This window comes from Lagopus muta, unplaced genomic scaffold, assembly GCF_023343835.1.
Source record: "Lagopus muta isolate bLagMut1 unplaced genomic scaffold, bLagMut1 primary scaffold_153, whole genome shotgun sequence".
NCBI lineage: Eukaryota > Metazoa > Chordata > Aves > Galliformes > Phasianidae > Lagopus > Lagopus muta.
Genome location: NW_026040203.1, coordinates 1 through 20192, shown reverse-complemented (window position 1 = coordinate 20192; position 20192 = coordinate 1). Strand labels below are relative to the sequence as shown.

Below are 20192 nucleotides of genomic sequence, written 5' to 3'. Positions count from 1 at the left end.
TGGAGGTGGTTGTGGGGCTGGTGCTGGTTGTGGGGCTGGAGGTTGTGGGGCTGGAGGTTGTGGGGCTGCTGGTGGTTGTGGGGCTGGAGGTGGTTGTGGGGCTGGAGGTGGTTGTGGGGCTGGTGGTGGTTGTGGGGCTGGAGGTGGTTGTGGGGCTGGACGTTGTGGGGCTGGAGGTGGTTGTGGGGCTGGAGGTGGTTGTGGGGCTGGTGGTGGTTGTGGGGCTGGAGGTGGTTGTGGGGCTGGAGGTGGTTGTGGGGCTGATGCTGGTTGTGTGGCTGGTGGTTGTGGGGCTGCTGGTGGTTGTGGGGCTGGAGGTGGTTGTGGGGATGGAGGTTGTGGGGCTGGAGGTTGTGGGGCTGCTGGTGGTTGTGGGGCTGGAGGTGGTTGTGGGGCTGGAGGTGGTTGTGGGGCTGGAGGTTGTGGGGCTGGAGGTGGTTGTGGGGCTGGAGGTGGTTGTGGGGCTGGTGGTGGTTGTGGGGCTGGAGGTGGTTGTGGGGCTGGACGTTGTGGGGCTGGAGGTTGTGGGGCTGGAGGTGGTTGTGGGGCTGGTGGTGGTTGTGGGGCTGGAGGTGGTTGTGGGGCTGGAGGTGGTTGTGGGGCTGGAGGTGGTTGTGGGGCTGGTGGTGGTTGTGGGGCTGGTGGTTGTGGGGCTGGAGGTGGTTGTGGGGCTGGTGGTGGTTGTGGGGCTGGAGGTGGTTGTGGGGCTGGTGGTGGTTGTGGGGCTGGAGGTGGTTGTGGGGCTGATGCTGGTTGTGGGGCTGGTGGTTGTGGGGCTGGAGGTGGTTGTGGGGCTGGAGGTGGTTGTGGGGCTGGTGGTGGTTGTGGGGCTGGAGGTGGTTGTGGGGCTGGAGGTGGTTGTGGGGCTGGAGGTGGTTGTGGGGATGGAGGTTGTTGTGGGGCTGGAGGTGGTTGTGGGGCTGGAGGTGGTTGTAGGGCTGGAGGTGGTTGTGGGGCTACTGGTGGTTGTGGGGCTGGAGGTGGTTGTGGGGCTGGAGGTGGTTGTGGGGCTGGAGGTGGTTGTGGGGCTGGTGGTGGTTGTGGGGCTGGAGGTGGTTGTGGGGCTGGAGGTGGTTGTAGGGCTGGAGGTGGTTGTGGGGCTACTGGTGGTTGTGGGGCTGGAGGTGGTTGTGGGGCTGGTAGTTGTGGGGCTGGAGGTGGTTGTGGGGCTGGAGGTGGTTGTGGGGCTGGAGGTGGTTGTGGGGCTGGTGGTTGTGGGGCTGGTGGTGGTTGTGGGGCTGGAGGTGGTTGTGGGGCTGATGCTGGTTGTGGGGCTGGTGGTGGTTGTGGGGCTGGAGGTGGTTGTGGGGCTGGAGGTGGTTGTGGGGCTGATGCTGGTTGTGGGGCTGCTGGTGGTTGTGGGGCTGGAGGTGGTTGTGGGGCTGGAGGTGGTTGTGGGGCTGGAGGTGGTTGTGGGGCTGGTGGTGGTTGTGGGGCTGGAGGTGGTTGTGGGGCTGGAGGTGGTTGTGGGGCCGGAGGTGGTTGTGGGGCTGGAGGTGGTTGTGGGGCTGGTGGTGGTTGTGGGGCTGGAGGTGGTTGTGGGGCTGGAGGTGGTTGTGGGGCCGGAGGTGGTTGTGGGGCTGGAGGTGGTTGTGGGGCTGGTGGTGGTTGTGGGGCTGATGGTGGTTGTGGGGCTGGAGGTGGTTGTGGGGCTGGAGGTGGTTGTGGGGCTGGAGGTGGTTGTGGGGCTGGAGGTAGTTGTGGGGCTGGAGGTGGTTGTGGGGCTGATGGTGGTTGTGGGGCTGGAGGTGGTTGTGGGGCTGGAGGTGGTTGTGGGGCTGGAGGTGGTTGTGGGGCTGCTGGTGGTTGTGGGGCTGGAGGTGGTTGTGGGGCTGATGGTGGTTGTGGGGCTGGAGGTGGTTGTGGGGCTGGAGGTGGTTGTGGGGCTGATGCTGGTTGTGGGGCTGATGCTGGTTGTGGGGCTGGAGGTGGTTGTGGGGCTGGTGGTGGTTGTGGGGCTGGAGGTGGTTGTGGGGCTGGTGGTGGTTGTGGGGCTGGTGGTGGTTGTGGGGCTGATGGTGGTTGTGGGGCTGGTGGTGGTTGTGGGGCTGGAGGTGGTTGTGGGGCTGGAGGTGGTTGTGGGGCTGGAGGTGGTTGTGGGGCTGGTGGTGGTTGTGGGGCTGATGGTGGTTGTGGGGCTGGAGGTGGTTGTGGGGCTGCTTGTGGGGCTGGAGGTGGTTGTGGGGCTGGTGGTGGTTGTGGGGCTGGTGGTTGTGGGGCTGGAGGTGGTTGTGGGGCTGATGCTGGTTGTGGGGCTGGTGGTGGTTGTGGGGCTGGAGGTGGTTGTGGGGCTGCTTGTGGGGCTGGTTGTGGGGCTGGAGGTGGTTGTGGGGCTGGTTGTGGTTGTGGGGCTGGAGGTGGTTGTGGGGTTGGAGGTGGTTGTGGGGCTGGTGGTTGTGGGGCTGGAGGTCGTTGTGGGGCTGATGGTGGTTGTGGGGCTGGAGGTGGTTGTGGGGCTGGAGGTGGTTGTGGGGCTGGTGGTTGTGGGGCTGATGCTGGTTGTGGGGCTGGAGGTGGTTGTGGGGCTGGAGGTGGTTGTGGGGCTGGAGGTGGTTGTGGGGCTTATGCTGGTTGTGGGGCTGGAGGTGGTTGTGGGGATGGTTGTGGGGCTGGAGGTGGTTGTGGGGCTGGTGGTTGTGGGGCTGGAGGTGGTTGTGGGGCTGGTGGTGGTTGTGGGGCTGGAGGTGGTTGTGGGTCTGGAGGTGGTTGTGGGGCTGGAGGTGGTTGTGGGTCTGGAGGTGGTTGTGGGGCTGGAGGTGGTTGTGGGGCTGGAGGTGGTTGTGGGTCTGGAGGTGGTTGTGGGGCTGGAGGTGGTTGTGGGGCTGGTTGTGGGGCTGGAGGTGGTTGTGGGGCTGGAGGTTGTGGGGCTGGAGGTGGTTGTGGGGCTGGAGGTGGTTGTGGGGCTGGAGGTGGTTGTGGGGCTGCTGGTGGTTGTGGGGCTGGAGGTGGTTGTGGGGCTGGAGGTGGTTGTGGGGCTGATGCTGGTTGTGTGGCTGGTGGTTGTGGGGCTGGAGGTGGTTGTGGGGCTGGTGGTGGTTGTGGGGCTGGAGGTGGTTGTGGGGATGGAGGTTGTGGGGCTGGAGGTGGTTGTGGGGCTGGAGGTGGTTGTGGGGCTGGTGGTGGTTGTGGGGCTGGTTGTGGGGCTGGAGGTGGTTGTGGGGCTGATGGTGGTTGTGGGGATGGAGGTTGTGGGGCTGGAGGTGGTTGTGGGGCTGGTGGTGGTTGTGGGGCTGCTGGTGGTTGTGGGGCTGGAGGTGGTTGTGGGGCTGGAGGTGGTTGTGGGGCTGGAGGTGGTTGTGGGGCTGGTGGTGGTTGTGGGGCTGGAGGTGGTTGTGGGGCTGGAGGTGGTTGTGGGTCTGGAGGTGGTTGTGGGGCTGGAGGTGGTTGTGGGGCTGGTTGTGGGGCTGGAGGTGGTTGTGGGGCTGGAGGTTGTGGGGCTGGAGGTGGTTGTGGGGCTGGTGCTGGTTGTGGGGCTGGAGGTTGTGGGGCTGGAGGTTGTGGGGCTGCTGGTGGTTGTGGGGCTGGAGGTGGTTGTGGGGCTGGAGGTGGTTGTGGGGCTGGAGGTGGTTGTGGGGCTGGTGGTGGTTGTGGGGCTGGAGGTGGTTGTGGGGCTGGAGGTGGTTGTGGGGCTGGTAGTTGTGGGGCTGGAGGTGGTTGTGGGGCTGGAGGTGGTTGTGGGGCTGGTGGTGGTTGTGGGGCTGGAGGTGGTTGTGGGGCTGGAGGTGGTTGTGGGGCTGGTAGTTGTGGGGCTGGAGGTGGTTGTGGGGCTGGAGGTGGTTGTGGGGCTGGAGGTGGTTGTGGGGCTGATGGTGGTTGTGGGGATGGAGGTTGTGGGGCTGGAGGTGGTTGTGGGGCTGGTGGTGGTTGTGGGGATGGAGGTTGTGGGGCTGGAGGTGGTTGTGGGGCTGGTGGTGGTTGTGGGGCTGGAGGTGGTTGTGGGGCTGATGCTGGTTGTGGGGCTGCTGGTGGTTGTGGGGCTGGAGGTGGTTGTGGGGCTGGTGGTGGTTGTGGGGCTGGAGGTGGTTGTGGGGCTGATGCTGGTTGTGGGGCTGCTGGTGGTTGTGGGGCTGGAGGTGGTTGTGGGGCTGGTGGTTGTGGGGCTGGTGGTGGTTGTGGGGCTGGAGGTTGTGGGGCTGGAGGTGGTTGTGGGGCTGGAGGTGGTTGTGGGGCTGGTGGTGGTTGTGGGGCTGGAGGTGGTTGTGGGGCTGGACGTTGTGGGGCTGGAGGTGGTTGTGGGGCTGGAGGTGGTTGTGGGGCTGGAGGTGGTTGTGGGGCTGGTGGTGGTTGTGGGGCTGGAGGTGGTTGTGGGGCTGATGCTGGTTGTGGGGCTGGAGGTGGGGATGATGGTGGTTGTGGGGCCGGAGGTGGTTGTGGGGCTGGTGGTGGTTGTGGGGCTGGTGGTTGTGGGGCTGGAGGTGGTTGTGGGGCTGGTGGTGGTTGTGGGGCTGGAGGTGGTTGTGGGGCTGGAGGTGGTTGTGGGGCTGGAGGTGGTTGTGGGGCTGGTGGTGGTTGTGGGGCTGGAGGTGGTTGTGGGGCTGGAGGTGGTTGTGGGGCTGATGCTGGTTGTGTGGCTGGTGGTTGTGGGGCTGCTGGTGGTTGTGGGGCTGGAGGTGGTTGTGGGGATGGAGGTTGTGGGGCTGGAGGTGGTTGTGGGGCTGGAGGTGGTTGTGGGGCTGGTGGTGGTTGTGGGGCTGGAGGTGGTTGTGGGGCTGGAGGTGGTTGTGGGGCTGGTAGTTGTGGGGCTGGAGGTGGTTGTGGGGCTGGAGGTGGTTGTGGGGCTGGTGGTGGTTGTGGGGCTGGAGGTGGTTGTGGGGCTGGAGGTGGTTGTGGGGCTGGTAGTTGTGGGGCTGGAGGTGGTTGTGGGGCTGGAGGTGGTTGTGGGGCTGGAGGTGGTTGTGGGGCTGGAGGTGGTTGTGGGGCTGCTGGTGGTTGTGGGGATGGAGGTTGTGGGGCTGGAGGTGGTTGTGGGGCTGGTGGTGGTTGTGGGGCTGGAGGTGGTTGTGGGGCTGATGCTGGTTGTGGGGCTGCTGGTGGTTGTGGGGCTGGAGGTGGTTGTGGGGCTGGTGGTGGTTGTGGGGCTGGAGGTGGTTGTGGGGCTGATGCTGGTTGTGGGGCTGCTGGTGGTTGTGGGGCTGGAGGTGGTTGTGGGGCTGGTGGTTGTGGGGCTGGTGGTGGTTGTGGGGCTGGAGGTGGTTGTGGGGCTGGAGGTGGTTGTGGGGCCGGAGGTGGTTGTGGGGCTGGAGGTGGTTGTGGGGCTGGAGGTGGTTGTGGGGATGGTGGTGGTTGTGGGGCTGGAGGTGGTTGTGGGGCTGGTGGTGGTTGTGGGGCTGGAGGTAGTTGTGGGGCTGGAGGTGGTTGTGGGGCTGATGGTGGTTGTGGGGATGGAGGTTGTGGGGCTGGAGGTGGTTGTGGGGCTGGTGGTGGTTGTGGGGCTGGAGGTGGTTGTGGGGCTGGAGGTGGTTGTGGGGCTGATGCTGGTTGTGGGGCTGGAGGTGGTTGTGGGGCTGGTGGTGGTTGTGGGGCTGGAGGTGGTTGTGGGGCTGGAGGTGGTTGTGGGGCTGGTGGTGGTTGTGGGGCTGGTGGTGGTTGTGGGGCTGGAGGTGGTTGTGGGGCTGATGGTGGTTGTGGGGCTGGTGGTTGTGGGGCTGGAGGTGGTTGTGGGGCTGGAGGTGGTTGTGGGGCTGGAGGTGGTTGTGGGGCTGATGCTGGTTGTGTGGCTGGTGGTTGTGGGGCTGGAGGTGGTTGTGGGGCTGATGGTGGTTGTGGGGCTGCTGGTGGTTGTGGGGCTGGAGGTGGTTGTGGGGCTGCTTGTGGGGCTGGAGGTGGTTGTGGGGCTGGTGGTGGTTGTGGGGCTGGTGGTTGTGGGGCTGGAGGTGGTTGTGGGGCTGGTGGTGGTTGTGGGGCTGGTGGTGGTTGTGGGGCTGGAGGTGGTTGTGGGGCTGCTTGTGGGGCTGGTTGTGGGGCTGGAGGTGGTTGTGGGGCTGGTGGTGGTTGTGGGGCTGATGCTGGTTGTGGGGCTGGTGGTGGTTGTGGGGCTGGAGGTGGTTGTGGGGCTGCTTGTGGGGCTGGTTGTGGGGCTGGAGGTGGTTGTGGGGCTGGTTGTGGTTGTGGGGCTGGAGGTGGTTGTGGGGTTGGAGGTGGTTGTGGGGCTGGTGGTTGTGGGGCTGGAGGTCGTTGTGGGGCTGATGGTGGTTGTGGGGCTGGAGGTGGTTGTGGGGCTGGAGGTGGTTGTGGGGCTGGTGGTTGTGGGGCTGATGCTGGTTGTGGGGCTGGAGGTGGTTGTGGGGCTGGAGGTGGTTGTGGGGCCGGAGGTGGTTGTGGGGCTGGTGGTGGTTGTGGGGCTGGAGGTGGTTGTGGGGCTGGAGGTGGTTGTGGGGCTGATGCTGGTTGTGGGGCTGGAGGTGGTTGTGGGGATGGTTGTGGGGCTGGAGGTGGTTGTGGGGCTGGTGGTTGTGGGGCTGGAGGTGGTTGTGGGGCTGGTGGTGGTTGTGGGGCTGGAGGTGGTTGTGGGGCTGATGCTGGTTGTGGGGCTGGAGGTGGTTGTGGGGCTGGAGGTGGTTGTGGGGCTGGAGGTGGTTGTGGGGCTGGTGGTGGTTGTGGGGCCGGAGGTGGTTGTGGGGCTGGTGGTGGTTGTGGGGCTGGAGGTGGTTGTGGGGCTGGAGGTGGTTGTGGGGCTGGAGGTGGTTGTGGGGCTGATGCTGGTTGTGGGGCTGGAGGTGGTTGTGGGGATGGTTGTGGGGCTGGAGGTGGTTGTGGGGCTGGTGGTTGTGGGGCTGGAGGTGGTTGTGGGGCTGGTGGTGGTTGTGGGGCTGGAGGTGGTTGTGGGGCTGATGCTGGTTGTGGGGCTGGAGGTGGTTGTGGGGCTGGAGGTGGTTGTGGGGCTGGAGGTGGTTGTGGGGCTGGTGGTTGTGGGGCTGATGCTGGTTGTGGGGCTGGAGGTGGTTGTGGGGCTGGAGGTGGTTGTGGGGCTGGAGGTGGTTGTGGGGCCGGAGGTGGTTGTGGGGCTGGTGGTGGTTGTGGGGCTGGAGGTGGTTGTGGGGCTGGAGGTGGTTGTGGGGCTGGAGGTGGTTGTGGGGCTGGAGGTGGTTGTGGGGCTGGAGGTGGTTGTGGGGCTGATGCTGGTTGTGTGGCTGGTGGTTGTGGGGCTGCTGGTGGTTGTGGGGCTGGAGGTGGTTGTGGGGCTGGAGGTGGTTGTGGGGCTGGAGGTGGTTGTGGGGCTGGAGGTGGTTGTGGGGCTGGAGGTGGTTGTGGGGCTGATGCTGGTTGTGGGGCTGGTGGTGGTTGTGGGGCTGGTGGTGGTTGTGGGGCTGCTGGTGGTTGTGGGGCTGGAGGTGGTTGTGGGGCTGGAGGTGGTTGTGGGGCTGATGCTGGTTGTGGGGCTGGAGGTGGTTGTGGGGATGGTTGTGGGGCTGGAGGTGGTTGTGGGGCTGGTGGTTGTGGGGCTGGAGGTGGTTGTGGGGCTGGTGGTGGTTGTGGGGCTGGAGGTGGTTGTGGGGCTGATGCTGGTTGTGGGGCTGGAGGTGGTTGTGGGGCTGGAGGTGGTTGTGGGGCTGGTGGTGGTTGTGGGGCTGGAGGTGGTTGTGGGGCTGGAGGTGGTTGTGGGGCTGGAGGTGGTTGTGGGTCTGGAGGTGGTTGTGGGGCTGGAGGTGGTTGTGGGGCTGGAGGTGGTTGTGATGGGAGTTGTGGGGCTGCTGGTGGTTGGGGTTGGGGAGGTTGTGGGTCTACTGGTTGGGGTGTCAGCAGTTGTGGGGCTGGTGGTTGGGGTGTCGGTGGTTGTGGGGCTGGAAGTGGGGGTTGTGGGGCTGGTGGGTATCGTGGTTGCGGTTGTGGGGCTGTTGGTTGAGGTGGGTGATGCTGTGGGGCTGGTGGTGGTTGTGGGGCTGGTGAGGGTTGTTGTTGGGGTTGTGGGGTGGGTGGTTGGAGTGGGGCTGGTTGTGGGGCTGGTAGTGGGGGTTGTGGAGCTGGAGGTGGTCATACTTGCAGTTGTGGGGCTGGTGGTTGGGGTTGTGGGTTGGGTTGTTGTGGTTGGGGTGGTTGTGGGGCTGGAAGCAGCACTTGTGGGGTTTGTGGTGCTTGGAGTGGGGGTTGTGAGGCTGGAGGTGGGGGTTGTGGCGGTTGTGGGGCTTGGGTTGAAGGTTGTGGGGCTGGTGGTGGCTGTGGTTGGGGTTGTGGGGCTGGTGGTTGGGGTGTCTGGGGTTGTGGGGCTGGTGGGGCTTGTGGTGGGGGTGGTTGTGGGGCTGGAGGTGGCTGTGGTTGGGGTTGTGGGGCTGGAGGTGGTTGGGGTGTCAGTGGTTGTGGGGCTGGTGGTTGTTGCAGTGGAGGTTGTGGGGCTGGAGGTGGGGGTTGTGGGGCTGGTGGTTGAGGTGGGTGATGTTGTCGGGCTGGAGGTGGTTGCGGTGTGAGCGGCTGTGGGGCTGCTGGTTGGGGTGGGGGTGGTTGTGGGGCTTGTGGTCATTGTGGTGGAGGTTGTGGGGCTGGTGCTTGGAGTGGGGGTTGTGGGGCTGGAGGTGGTTGGGGTGGGGGTGGTTGTGGGGCTGGAGGTGGTTGTGGGGCTGGTGGTGGGGCTGGTGGTCGTTGTGGGGCTGGTGGTGGTTGTGGGGCTGGAGCTGGTTGTGGGGCTGGTTGTGGGGCTGGTGGTGGTTGTGGGGCTGGTGCTGGTTGTGGGGCTGGTGCTGGTTGTGGGGCTGGAGGTGGTGGTTGTGAGGCTGGTGGTTGTGGGGCTGGTGGTGGTTGTGGGGCTGGTGGTTGTGGGGCTGGAGGTGGTTGTGGGGCTGCTGGTGGTTGTGGGGCTGGAGCTGGTTGTGGGGCTGGTGGTGGTTATGGTGGTGGTGGTTGTGGGGCTGGTGGTGGTTGTGGGGCTGGAGCTGGTTGTGGGGCTGGTTGTGGGGCTGGTGGTGGTTATGGGGCTGGAGGTGGTTGTGGGCCTGGTGGTGGTTGTGGGGCTGGAGGTGGTTGTGGGGCTGGTGGTGGTTGTGGGCCTGGTGGTGGTTGTGGGGCTGGAGGTGGTTGTGGGGCTGGTGGTGGTTGTGGGGCTGGTGGTGGTTGTGGGGCTGGAGCTGGTTGTGGGGCTGGTTGTGGGGCTGGTGGTGGTTGTGGGGCTGTTGGTGGTTGTGGGGCTGGTGGTGGTTGTGGGGCTGGTGGTGGTTGTGGGGCTGGTGGTGGTTGTGGGGCTGGAGCTGGTTGTGGGGCTGGTTGTGGGGCTGGAGCTGTTTGTGGGGCTGGTTGTGGGGCTGGTTGTGGGGCTGGTGCTGTTTGTGGGGCTGGTTGTGGGGCTGGTGCTGTTTGTGGGCCTGGTTGTGGGGCTGGTGCTGTTTGTGGGCCTGGTTGTGGGGCTGGTGCTGTTTGTGGGGCTGGTGCTGGTTGTGGTCAGAGTTGTGGGGCTGGTGGTCGGACTGACTGTTGTCGCGTTGTTTCCTGTCGTCGCGTTGTTTCCTGTCGTCGTGTTGTTTCCTGTCGTCGTGTTGTTTCCTGTTGTCGTGTTGTTGCCTGTTGTCGTGTTGTTTCCTGTTGTCGCATTGTTTCCTGTTGTCGTGTTGTTTCCTGTCGTCGTGTTGTTTCCTGTCGCCGTGTTGTTTCCTGTCGTGTTGTTTCCTGTCGTCGTGTTGTTTCCTGTTGTCGTGTTGTTTCCTGTCGTCGCGTTGTTTCCTGTCGTCGTGTTGTTTCCTGTTGTCGTGTTGTTTCCTGTCGTCGTGTTGTTTCCTGTCGTCGTGTTGTTGCCTGTCGTCGTGTTGTTTCCTGTCGTCGCGTTGTTTCCTGTCGTCGTGTTGTTTCCTGTTGTGGAGTTGTTTCCTGTCGTCGTGTTGTTTCCTGTCGTCGCGTTGTTTCCTGTCGTCGTGTTGTTTCCTGTCGTGTTGTTTCCTGTCGTCGTGTTGTTTCCTGTCGTCGTGTTGTTTCCTGTCGTCGTGTTGTTTCCTGTCGTCGCGTTGTTTCCTGTCGTCGTGTTGTTTCCTGTTGTGGAGTTGTTTCCTGTCGTCGTGTTGTTTCCCGTCGTCGTGTTGTTTCCTGTTGTCGCATTGTTTCCTGTTGTCGTGTTGTTTCCTGTCATCGTGTTGTTTCCTGTTGTCGCATTGTTTCCTGTTGTCGTGTTGTTTCCTGTTGTCGTGTTGTTTCCTGTTGTCGTGTTGTTTCCTGTTGTCGTGTTGTTTCCTGTTGTCGTGTTGTTTCTTGTTGTCGCATTGTTTCCTGTTGTCGTGTTGTTTCCTGTCGTCGCGTTGTTTCCTGTCGTCGTGTTGTTTCCTGTCGTCGTGTTGTTTCCTGTCGTCGTGTTGTTGCCTGTCGTCGTGTTGTTTCCTGTTGTCGTGTTGTTTCCTGTCGTCGTGTTGTTTCCTGTCGTCGTGTTGTTTCCTGTCGTGTTGTTTCCTGTTGTCGTGTTGTTTCCTGTCGTGTTGTTTCCTGTCGCGTTGTTTCCTGTTGTCGTGTTGTTTCCTGTCGTCGTGTTGTTGCCTGTTGTCGTGTTGTTGCCTGTTGTCGTGTTGTTTCCTGTCGTGTTGTTTCCTGTTGTCGTGTTGTTTCCTGTTGTCGTGTTGTTTCCTGTCGTCGTGTTGTTTCCTGTCGTCGTGTTGTTTCCTGTCGTCGTGTTGTTTCCTGTCGTGTTGTTTCCTGTCGTCGTGTTGTTTCCTGTCGTCGTGTTGTTTCCTGTCGTCGTGTTGTTTCCTGTCGTCGTGTTGTTTCCTGTCGTCGTGTTGTTTCCTGTCGTCGTGTTGTTTCCTGTCGTCGTGTTGTTTCCTGTCGTCGTGTTGTTTCCTGTTGTCGTGTTGTTTCCTGTCGTCGCGTTGTTTCCTGTTGTCGTGTTGTTTCCTGTTGTCGTGTTGTTTCCTGTCGTCGTGTTGTTTCCTGTCGTCGCGTTGTTTCCTGTTGTCGCATTGTTTCCTGTTGTCGCATTGTTTCCTGTTGTCGTGTTGTTTCCTGTCGTGTTGTTTCCTGTCGTCGCGTTGTTTCCTGTCGTCGTGTTGTTTCCTGTTGTCGTGTTGTTTCCTGTCGTCGTGTTGTTTCCTGTCGTCGTGTTGTTGCCTGTTGTCGTGTTGTTTCCTGTCGTCGTGTTGTTTCCTGTCGTCGTGTTGTTTCCTGTCGTCGTGTTGTTTCCTGTCGTCGTGTTGTTTCCTGTCGTCGTGTTGTTTCCTGTCGTCGCGTTGTTTCCTGTCGTCGTGTTGTTTCCTGTCGTCGTGTTGTTTCCTGTCGTCGTGTTGTTTCCTGTCGTCGCGTTGTTTCCTGTCGTCGCGTTGTTTCCTGTCGTCGTGTTGTTTCCTGTCGTGTTGTTTCCTGTCGTCGTGTTGTTTCCTGTCGTCGTGTTGTTTCCTGTCGTCGTGTTGTTTCCTGTCGTCGTGTTGTTTCCTGTCGTCGTGTTGTTTCCTGTCGTCGCGTTGTTTCCTGTCGTCGTGTTGTTTCCTGTCGTCGTGTTGTTTCCTGTCGTGTTGTTTCCTGTCGTCGTGTTGTTTCCTGTCGTCGTGTTGTTTCCTGTCGTCGTGTTGTTTCCTGTCGTCGTGTTGTTTCCTGTCGTCGTGTTGTTTCCTGTCGTCGCGTTGTTTCCTGTCGTCGCATTGTTTCCTGTCGTCGCGTTGTTGCCTGTCGTCGTGTTGTTTCCTGTTGTCGTGTTGTTTCCTGTCGTCGTGTTGTTTCCTGTCGTCGTGTTGTTTCCTGTCGTCGTGTTGTTTCCTGTCGTCGTGTTGTTTCCTGTCGTCGTGTTGTTTCCTGTCGTCGTGTTGTTTCCTGTCGTCGTGTTGTTGCCTGTTGTCGTGTTGTTGCCTGTTGTCGTGTTGTTTCCTGTCGTGTTGTTTCCTGTTGTCGTGTTGTTTCCTGTTGTCGTGTTGTTTCCTGTCGTCGTGTTGTTTCCTGTCGTCGTGTTGTTTCCTGTTGTCGTGTTGTTGCCTGTTGTCGTGTTGTTTCCTGTCGTGTTGTTTCCTGTTGTCGTGTTGTTTCCTGTTGTCGTGTTGTTTCCTGTTGTCGCATTGTTTCCTGTCGTCGTTTTGTTTCCTGTCGTCGTGTTGTTTCCTGTCGTCGTGTTGTTTCCTGTCGTCGTGTTGTTTCCTGTTGTCGTGTTGTTTCCTGTCGTCGTGTTGTTTCCTGTTGTGGTGTTGTTTCCTGTCGTCGTGTTGTTTCCTGTCGTCGTGTTGTTTCCTGTCGTCGTGTTGTTTCCTGTCGTCGTGTTGTTTCCTGTCGTCGCGTTGTTTCCTGTCGTCGCATTGTTTCCTGTCGTCGCGTTGTTTCCTGTCGTCGTGTTGTTTCCTGTCGTCGTGTTGTTTCCTGTCGTCGCGTTGTTTCCTGTTGTCATGTTGTTTCCTGTTGTGGTGTTGTTTCCTGTCGTCGTGTTGTTTCCTGTCGTCGTGTTGTTTCCTGTCGTCGTGTTGTTTCCTGTCGTCGTGTTGTTTCCTGTCGTCGTGTTGTTTCCTGTCGTCGTGTTGTTGCCTGTCGTCGTGTTTCCTGTCGTCGTGTTGTTGCCTGTCGTTGTGTTGTTGCCTGTCGTCGTGTTGCCTGTTGTCGTGTTGTTGCCTGTTGTGGTGTTGTTTCCTGTTGTTGCATTGTTTCCTGTTGTCATATTGTTGCCTGTTGTGGTCACATTGTTGCCTGTTGTGGTCACGCTGTTCCCTGTTGTGGTCACGTTGTTCCCTGTTGTGGTCACATTGTTCCCTGTTGTGGTCACGTTGTTCCCTGTTGTGGTCACGTTGCTCCCTGTTGTGGTCACGTTGTTCCCTGTTGTGGTCACGTTGTTCCCTGTTGTGGTCACGTTGCTCCCTGTTGTGGTCACATTGTTGCCTGTTGTGGTCACGCTGTTCCCTGTTGTGGTCACGTTGTTCCCTGTTGTGGTCACGTTGTTCCCTGTTGTGGTCACGTTGTTCCCTGTTGTGGTCACGTTGTTCCCTGTTGTGGTCACGTTGCTCCCTGTTGTGGTCACATTGTTCCCTGTTGTGGTCACATTGCTGCCTGTTGTGGTCACGTTGTTCCCTGTTGTGGTCACATTGTTCCCTGTTGTGGTCACATTGCTGCCTGTTGTGGTCACGTTGTTCCCTGTTGTGGTCACGTTGTTCCCTGTTGTGGTCACATTGCTGCCTGTTGTGGTCACATTGTTCCCTGTTGTGGTCACATTGCTGCCTGTTGTGGTCACATTGTTCCCTGTTGTGGTCACATTGTTCCCTGTTGTGGTCACATTGCTGCCTGTTGTGGTCACGTTGTTCCCTGTTGTGGTCACGTTGTTCCCTGTTGTGGTCACATTGTTCCCTGTTGTGGCCATTTTGCTGCCTGTTGTGGTCACGTTGTTCCCTGTTGTGGTCACGTTGTTCCCTGTTGTGGTCACGTTGCTCCCTGTTGTGGTCACATTGTTCCCTGTTGTGGTCACGTTGTTCCCTGTTGTGGTCACATTGCTGCCTGTTGTGGTCACGTTGTTCCCTGTTGTGGTCATGTTGTTCCCTGTTGTGGTCACATTGTTCCCTGTTGTGGTCACGTTGTTCCCTGTTGTGGTCACGTTGTTCCCTGTTGTGGTCACGTTGTTCCCTGTTGTGGTCACATTGCTGCCTATTGTGGCCGTGCCGCCTGCTGTGGCCGTGCCGCTGGTGCCTGCCGTGCCGCTGCTCTGCCTGCTGTCCTCGCTGCCCGTCCTGGCGCCGCTCTTGCTGAGGTTCTGCCTGTTGTCCCGGCCTGCTGTCCTCCCTGCTCCTGCCGTCCCTGCCGTGGGGTGACATTGGAGACATGCGGTGACAACTGGGGACACGCAGTGAGAGCGGGGGCAGCTGGTGGCATGGGGGACATCGCACGCGAGGTGACACAGCTGATGGCGCTATGGGGACACACTTGGTGGCACTGGGACACACAGGAGGTGACACGCATGGTGACAGACACACGGTGGCACTGTGGGGACACACGGGAGGTGACAGACAGAGTGACATTGGGACACGTGGCAGGTGACACAGGTGGTGGCACTATGGGGACACACAAAGTGACACTGGGGACACAGGGGAGGTGACACACTTGGTGACACTGGGACACGTGAGACACACGTGGTGACCCTTGGTGGCACTATGGGGACACACTTGGTGGCACTATGGGGACACACAGGAGGTGACACAAAGGTGGTGGCACTATAGGGACATGTGAGACACGCGTGGTGACACTTGGTGGCACTATGGGGACCCACGTGGTGGCACTATGGGGACACAGGTGGTGGCACTATGGGGACACACGGGAGGTGACACACGCATGGTGACACTGGGACACGTGCGACACGTATGGTGACACTTGGTGGCACTATGGGGACACACAGGAGGTGACACACAGGTGGTGACAGACAGAGTGACACTGGGACACGTGGGAGGTGACACGCATGGTGACAGACACACGGTGGCACTGTGGGGACACACAGAGTGACATTGGGACACACGGGAGGTGACACAGGTGGTGGCACTATGGAGACACAGGGGAGGTGACATACATGTGGTGACAGACAGAGTGACATTGGGACACATGGAAGGTGACACGCATGGTGACAGACGTGGTGACACTATGGGAACACATCCAGTGACATTGGGACACACGGGAGGTGACATGCATGGTGACAGGCACACAGTGGCACTATGGGGACACACAGAGTGACACTGGGGACACACGGGAGGTGACACACAGGTGGTGACACATGGAGTGACATTGGGACACACGGGAGGTGACACAGGTGGAGACACAGGTGGTGGCACTGCAGGGACACACGGATGACACGGGGGACACACAGGGGGAGACACAGACATGGTGACACTATGGGGACACAGGTGGTGGCACTATGGGGGCACACAGAGTGACATTGGGGACACAGGGAAGGTGACACACGCGTGGTGACAGACAGAGTGACACTGGGACACGTGTGAGGTGACACAGGTGGTGACACTATAGGGACACACGGATGACACGGGGGACACAAGGGGGGTGACACACATGTGGTGACACACAGAGTGACATTGGGACACATGGGAGGTGACACGCATGGTGACACTATAGAGACACAGGTGGTGGCACTATGGGGACACAGGGGAGGTGACACACACGTGGTGACAGACAGAGTGACATTGGGACACATAGAAGGTGACACGCATGGTGACACACGTGGTGACGCGATGGGGACACATCCAGTGACATTGGGACACACGGGAGGTGACACGCGTGGTGACAGACACACGGTGGCACTGTGGGGACACACAGAGTGACAGTGGGGACACAGGGGAGGTGACACAGGTGGTGACACTAAAGGGACACAGGTGGTGGCACTATGGGGACACACGGGGGTGACACATGCGTGGTGACAGACAGAGTGACATTGGGACACGTGTGAGGTGACACAGGTGGTGGCACTACGGGGACACACGGCTGACACGGGGGACACAAAGGGGGTGACACAGACATGGTGACACTATAGGGACACAGGTGGTGGCACTATGGGGACACACAGAGTGACATTGGGGACACACGTGTGAGGTGACACACGCATGGTGACACTTGGTGGCACTATGGGGACACACGGGAGGTGACACAGGCGTGGTGACACTATAGGGACACGTGAGACACGCGTGGTGACACTTGGTGGCACTATGGGGACCCACGTGGTGGCACTATGGGGACACACAGGAGGTGACAGACAGAGTGACATTGGGACACGTGTGAGGTGACACAGGTGGTGGCGCTATGGGGACACAGGTGGTGGCACTATGGGGACACACGTGGTGGCGATATGGGGACACACAGAGTGACATTGGGGACACACGGGAGGTGACAGACGCGTGGTGACACTGGGACACGTGAGACACGCGAGGTGACACTTGGTGGCACTATGGGGACCCAGCTGGTGGCACTTGGGGAACCACAGGAGGTGACACACAGGTGGTGACAGACAGAGTGACACTGGGACACGTGTGAGGTGACACAGGTGGTGACACTGGGGACACACAGGGGGTGACACACACGTGGTGACACACGGAGTGACACTGGGACACACGGGAGGTGACACAGGTGGTGACACTGCAGGGACACACGGATGACACGGGGGACACAAGGGGGGTGACACACACATGGTGACACACACAGTGACACTGGGACACACGGGAGGTGACACACAGGTGGTGACACTGGGGACACACAGGGGGTGACACACGTGGTGACACATGGAGTGACATTGGGACACACAAAGGGACACCTGTGGTGACACTATGGGGACACACAGAGTGACAGTGGGGACACAGGGGAGGTGACAGACAGAGTGACACTGGGACACAGGGGAGGTGACACAGGTGGTGGCACTACGGGGACACAGCAGATGGCACTGGGGACACACAGGGGGTGACACAGATGTGGTGACACACAGAGTGACATTGGGACACACACAAAGGGACACCTGTGGTGACACTATGGGGACACAGGTGGTGGCACTATGGGGACACAGGTGGTGGCACTATGGGGACACAGGTGAGGTGACACAGGCGTGGTGACACTGGGACACGTGCGACACGCATGGTGACCCTTGGTGGCACTATGGGGACACAGGTGGTGGCACTATGGAGACACACAGAGTGACACAGGGGACACAGGGGAGGTGACACAAAGGTGGTGGCACTATAGGGACACGTGAGACATGCGTGGTGACACTTGGTGGCACTATGGGGACCCACATGGTGGCACTATGGGGACACAGCTGGTGGCACTATGGGGACACACAGAGTGACACTGGGACACGTGCGACACGAGTGGTGACACTTGGTGGCACTATGGGGACCCACGTGGAGGCGCTATGGGGACACAGCTGGTGGCACTATGGGGACCCACGTGGTGGCACTATGGGGACACACACAGTGACACTGGGACACAGGGGAGGTGACAGACGTGGTGACAGACAGAGTGACACTGGGACACGTGTGAGGTGACACAGGTGGTGACACAGGTGGTGGCGCTATGGGGACACAGGGGAGGTGACACACTTGGTGACACTGGGACACGTGTGACACACGTGGTGACCCTTGGTGGCACTATGGGGACACAGGTGGTGGCACTATGGGGACATACGTGGTGACACAGGCGTGGTGACACTGGGGCACGTGAGACACGAATGGTGACACTTGGTGGCACTATGGGGACCACGTGGTGGCACTATGGGGACACACAGAGTGACACTGGGACACGTGCCACACGCGTGGTGACACTTGGTGGCGCTATGGGGACCCACTTGGTGACACTATGGGGACCCACTTGGTGGCTCTATGGGGACCCACATGGTGGCTCTATGGGGACCCACATGGTGGCACTATGGGGACCCACATGGTGGCTCTATGGGGACCCACATGGTGGCGCTATGGGGTCACAGCTGGTGGCTCTATGGGGACCCACGTGGTGGCACTATGGGGACACCGGTGGTGGCTCTATGGGGACCCACATGGTGGCACTATGGGGACCCACATGGTGGCACTATGGGGTCACAGCTGGTGGCACTTTGGGGACCCACGGGAGGTGACGTCACAGGCGGTGTCACTTTGGGGTCACACGTTTGGTGACACGGGAGGTGTCCCCACGGCTGCCGCTCCGGGGTCAGAGGTCACGGCCGTGGCATCGTCCCCTAATGAGGGCGGTGGCGGCTCCACCCCACCACTAAAAGCTTTTATGGGGATTTATGGGGCTCTATGGGGTTTTATGGGGTTTTATGGGGCTCTATGGGGCTCTATGGGGTTTTATGGGGTTTTATGGGGCTCTATGGGGCTCTATGGGGCTCTGTGGAGCTCTATGGGGACATATGGGGTTCTATGGGGTTCTATGGGGCTCTGTGGAGTTCTATGGGGACATATGGGGCTCTATGGGGCTCTATGAGGCTCTGTGGGGCTCTATGGGGACATATGGGGCTCTATGGGGCTCTGTGGGGGCTCTATGGGGACATATGGGGTTCTATGGGGTTCTATGGGGCTCTGTGGGGGCTCTGTGGGGACGTATGGGGTTCTATGGGGCTCTATGAGGCTCTGTGGGGGCTCTATGGGGACATATGGGGTTCTATGGGGCTCTATGGGGCTCTATGGAGCTCTATGGGGACATATGGGGTTCTATGGGGACATATGGGGCTCTGTGGGGCTCTATGGGGCTCTGTGGGGACATATGGGGTTCTATGGGGTTCTGTGGGGCTCTATGGGGCTCTGTGGGGACATATAGGGTTCTATGGGGTTCTATGGGGCTCTGTGGAGTTCTATGGGGACATATGGGGCTCTATGGGGCTCTATGAGGCTCTGTGGGGCTCTATGGGGACATATGGGGTTCTATGGGGTTCTATGGGGCTCTGTGGAGTTCTATGGGGACATATGGAGCTCTATGGGGGCACATGGGGTTCTATGGGGACATATGGGGCTCTGTGGGGTTCTATATGGTTCTATGGGGCTCTGTGGGGCTCTGTGGGGACATATGGGGTTCTACGGGGCTCTATGGGGCTCTGTGGAGCTCTATGGGGACATATGGGGCTCTATGGGGACATATGGGGCTCTGTGGGGTTCTGTGGGGCTCTATGGGGCTCTGTGGGGCTCTGTGGGGACATATGGGGTTGTATGGGGTTCTGTGGGGCTCTATGGGGCTCTGTGGGGACATATGGGGTTTTATGGGGTTCTATGGGGCTCTGTGGGGGCTCTGTGGGGACATATGGAGTTCTATGGGGCATTGTGTGGCTCTGTGGTGTTCTATGGGGCTCTGTGGGGCTCTATGGGGACATATGGGGCTCTATGGGCTCTATGGGGACATATGGGGTTCTATGGGGTTCTATGGGGCTCTGTGGAGCTCTATGGGGACATATGGGGCTCTATGGGGCCCTATGAGGCTCTGTGGGGGCTCTATGGGGACATATGGGGCTCTATGGGGCTCTATGAGGCTCTGTGGGGGCTCTATGGGGACATATGGGGTTCTATGGGGTTCTGTGGGGCTCTTTGGGGTTCTATGACGTTCTATGGGGCTCTATGGGGCTCTATGGGGCTCTATGGGGCTCTGTGGGGTTCTATGGGGACATATGGGGACATACGGGATTCCATAGGGTTCTATGGAAACATATGGGGACATATGGGGGCACTATGGGGTTCTATGGGGCTCTGTGGGGCTCTGTGGGGACATATGGGGTTCTATGGGGTTGTATGGGGCTCTGTGGGTCTCTGTGGGGACATATGGAGTTCTATGGGGCATTGTGTGGCTCTGTGGTGTTCTATGGGGCTCTGTGGGGCTCTATGGGGACATATGGGGTTCTATGGGGCTCTATGGGGCACTGTGTGGCTCTGTGGTGTTCTATGGGGCTCTATGGGGCTCTGTGGGGCTCTGTGGGGACATATGGGGACATATGGGGTTCTATAGGGCTCTATGGGGCTCTATGGGGCTCTGTGGAGCTCTATGGGGACATATGGGATTGTATGGGGCTCTATGGGGCTCTGTGGGGACATACGGGGTTCTATGGGGCTCTATGGGGCTCTATGGGGCTCTGTGGAGCTCTATGGGGACATATGGGGTTCTATGGGGACATATGGGGCTCTGTGGGGTTCTGTGGGGCTCTATGGGGCTCTGTGGGGCTCTGTGGGGACATATGGGGTTCTATGGGGCTCTGTGGGGGCTCTGTGGGGACATATGGGGTTGTATGGGGTTCTGTGGGGCACTATGGGGCTCTGTGGGGACATATAGGGTTCTATGGGGTTCTATGGGGCTCTGTGGAGTTCTATGGGGACATATGGGGCTCTATGGGGCTCTATGGAGCTCTATGGGGACATATGGGGTTCTATGGGGCTCTGTGGGGACATATGGGGTTCTATGGCGTTCTATGGGGCTCTATGGGGCTCTGTGGGCACATGGGGTTTTATGGGGCTCTATGGGGACATATGGGGTTCTATGGGGTTCTATGGGGTTGTATGGGGCTCTGTGGGTCTCTGTGGGGTTCTATGGGGCTCTATGGGGACATATGGGGTTCTGTGGGGCTCTATGGGTCCAATGCTGACCCTATGGGGGCACAAAGTTCCTCCTCCCCGAAACAACAACCCCTATGGGGCAGAACAACCCCGACGCGACCGCCCTCTGCCCCACATTTTCCCCCTCTTTGCCCCCCACTTCCCCCCCATTTCCCCCCCATTTCCCCCCACTTCCCCCCCATTTCCCCCATTTCCCCCCCAATTTCCCCCCATTTCCCCCCCCATCCCCCCTCATTTCCCCCCATTTCCCCCCCATTTGTT

General features: G+C 60.0%; 2 protein-coding genes across 2 annotated transcripts in view; one reads left to right on the top strand and one right to left on the bottom strand.

Moving 5' to 3' along the window:
* LOC125687692 (salivary glue protein Sgs-3-like) overlaps positions 1–5650 on the bottom strand; it is a gene marked incomplete at both ends in the record, with an annotated part of 38463 nt that extends 32813 nt beyond the window's left edge. Inside the window, 4 exons of the mRNA XM_048932939.1 lie at positions 1382–1426; positions 4154–4204; positions 4562–4618; positions 5564–5650. Of these exons, the coding sequence (XP_048788896.1) occupies positions 1382–1426; positions 4154–4204; positions 4562–4618; positions 5564–5650 (240 nt within the window). The remainder of the gene's footprint in view (positions 1–1381; positions 1427–4153; positions 4205–4561; positions 4619–5563) is intronic.
* Positions 5651–10524: 4874 nt separating this feature from the next.
* Positions 10525–11679, top strand: LOC125687691 (putative keratin-associated protein 4-16; the record flags this gene model as incomplete). The annotated part of the gene is made up of 2 exons (XM_048932938.1): positions 10525–10575; positions 11611–11679. Coding segments are annotated over 2 exons (120 nt in total), but the record flags the coding sequence as incomplete, so codon positions are not given.
* Between the last annotated feature and the right edge of the window lie 8513 nt (positions 11680–20192).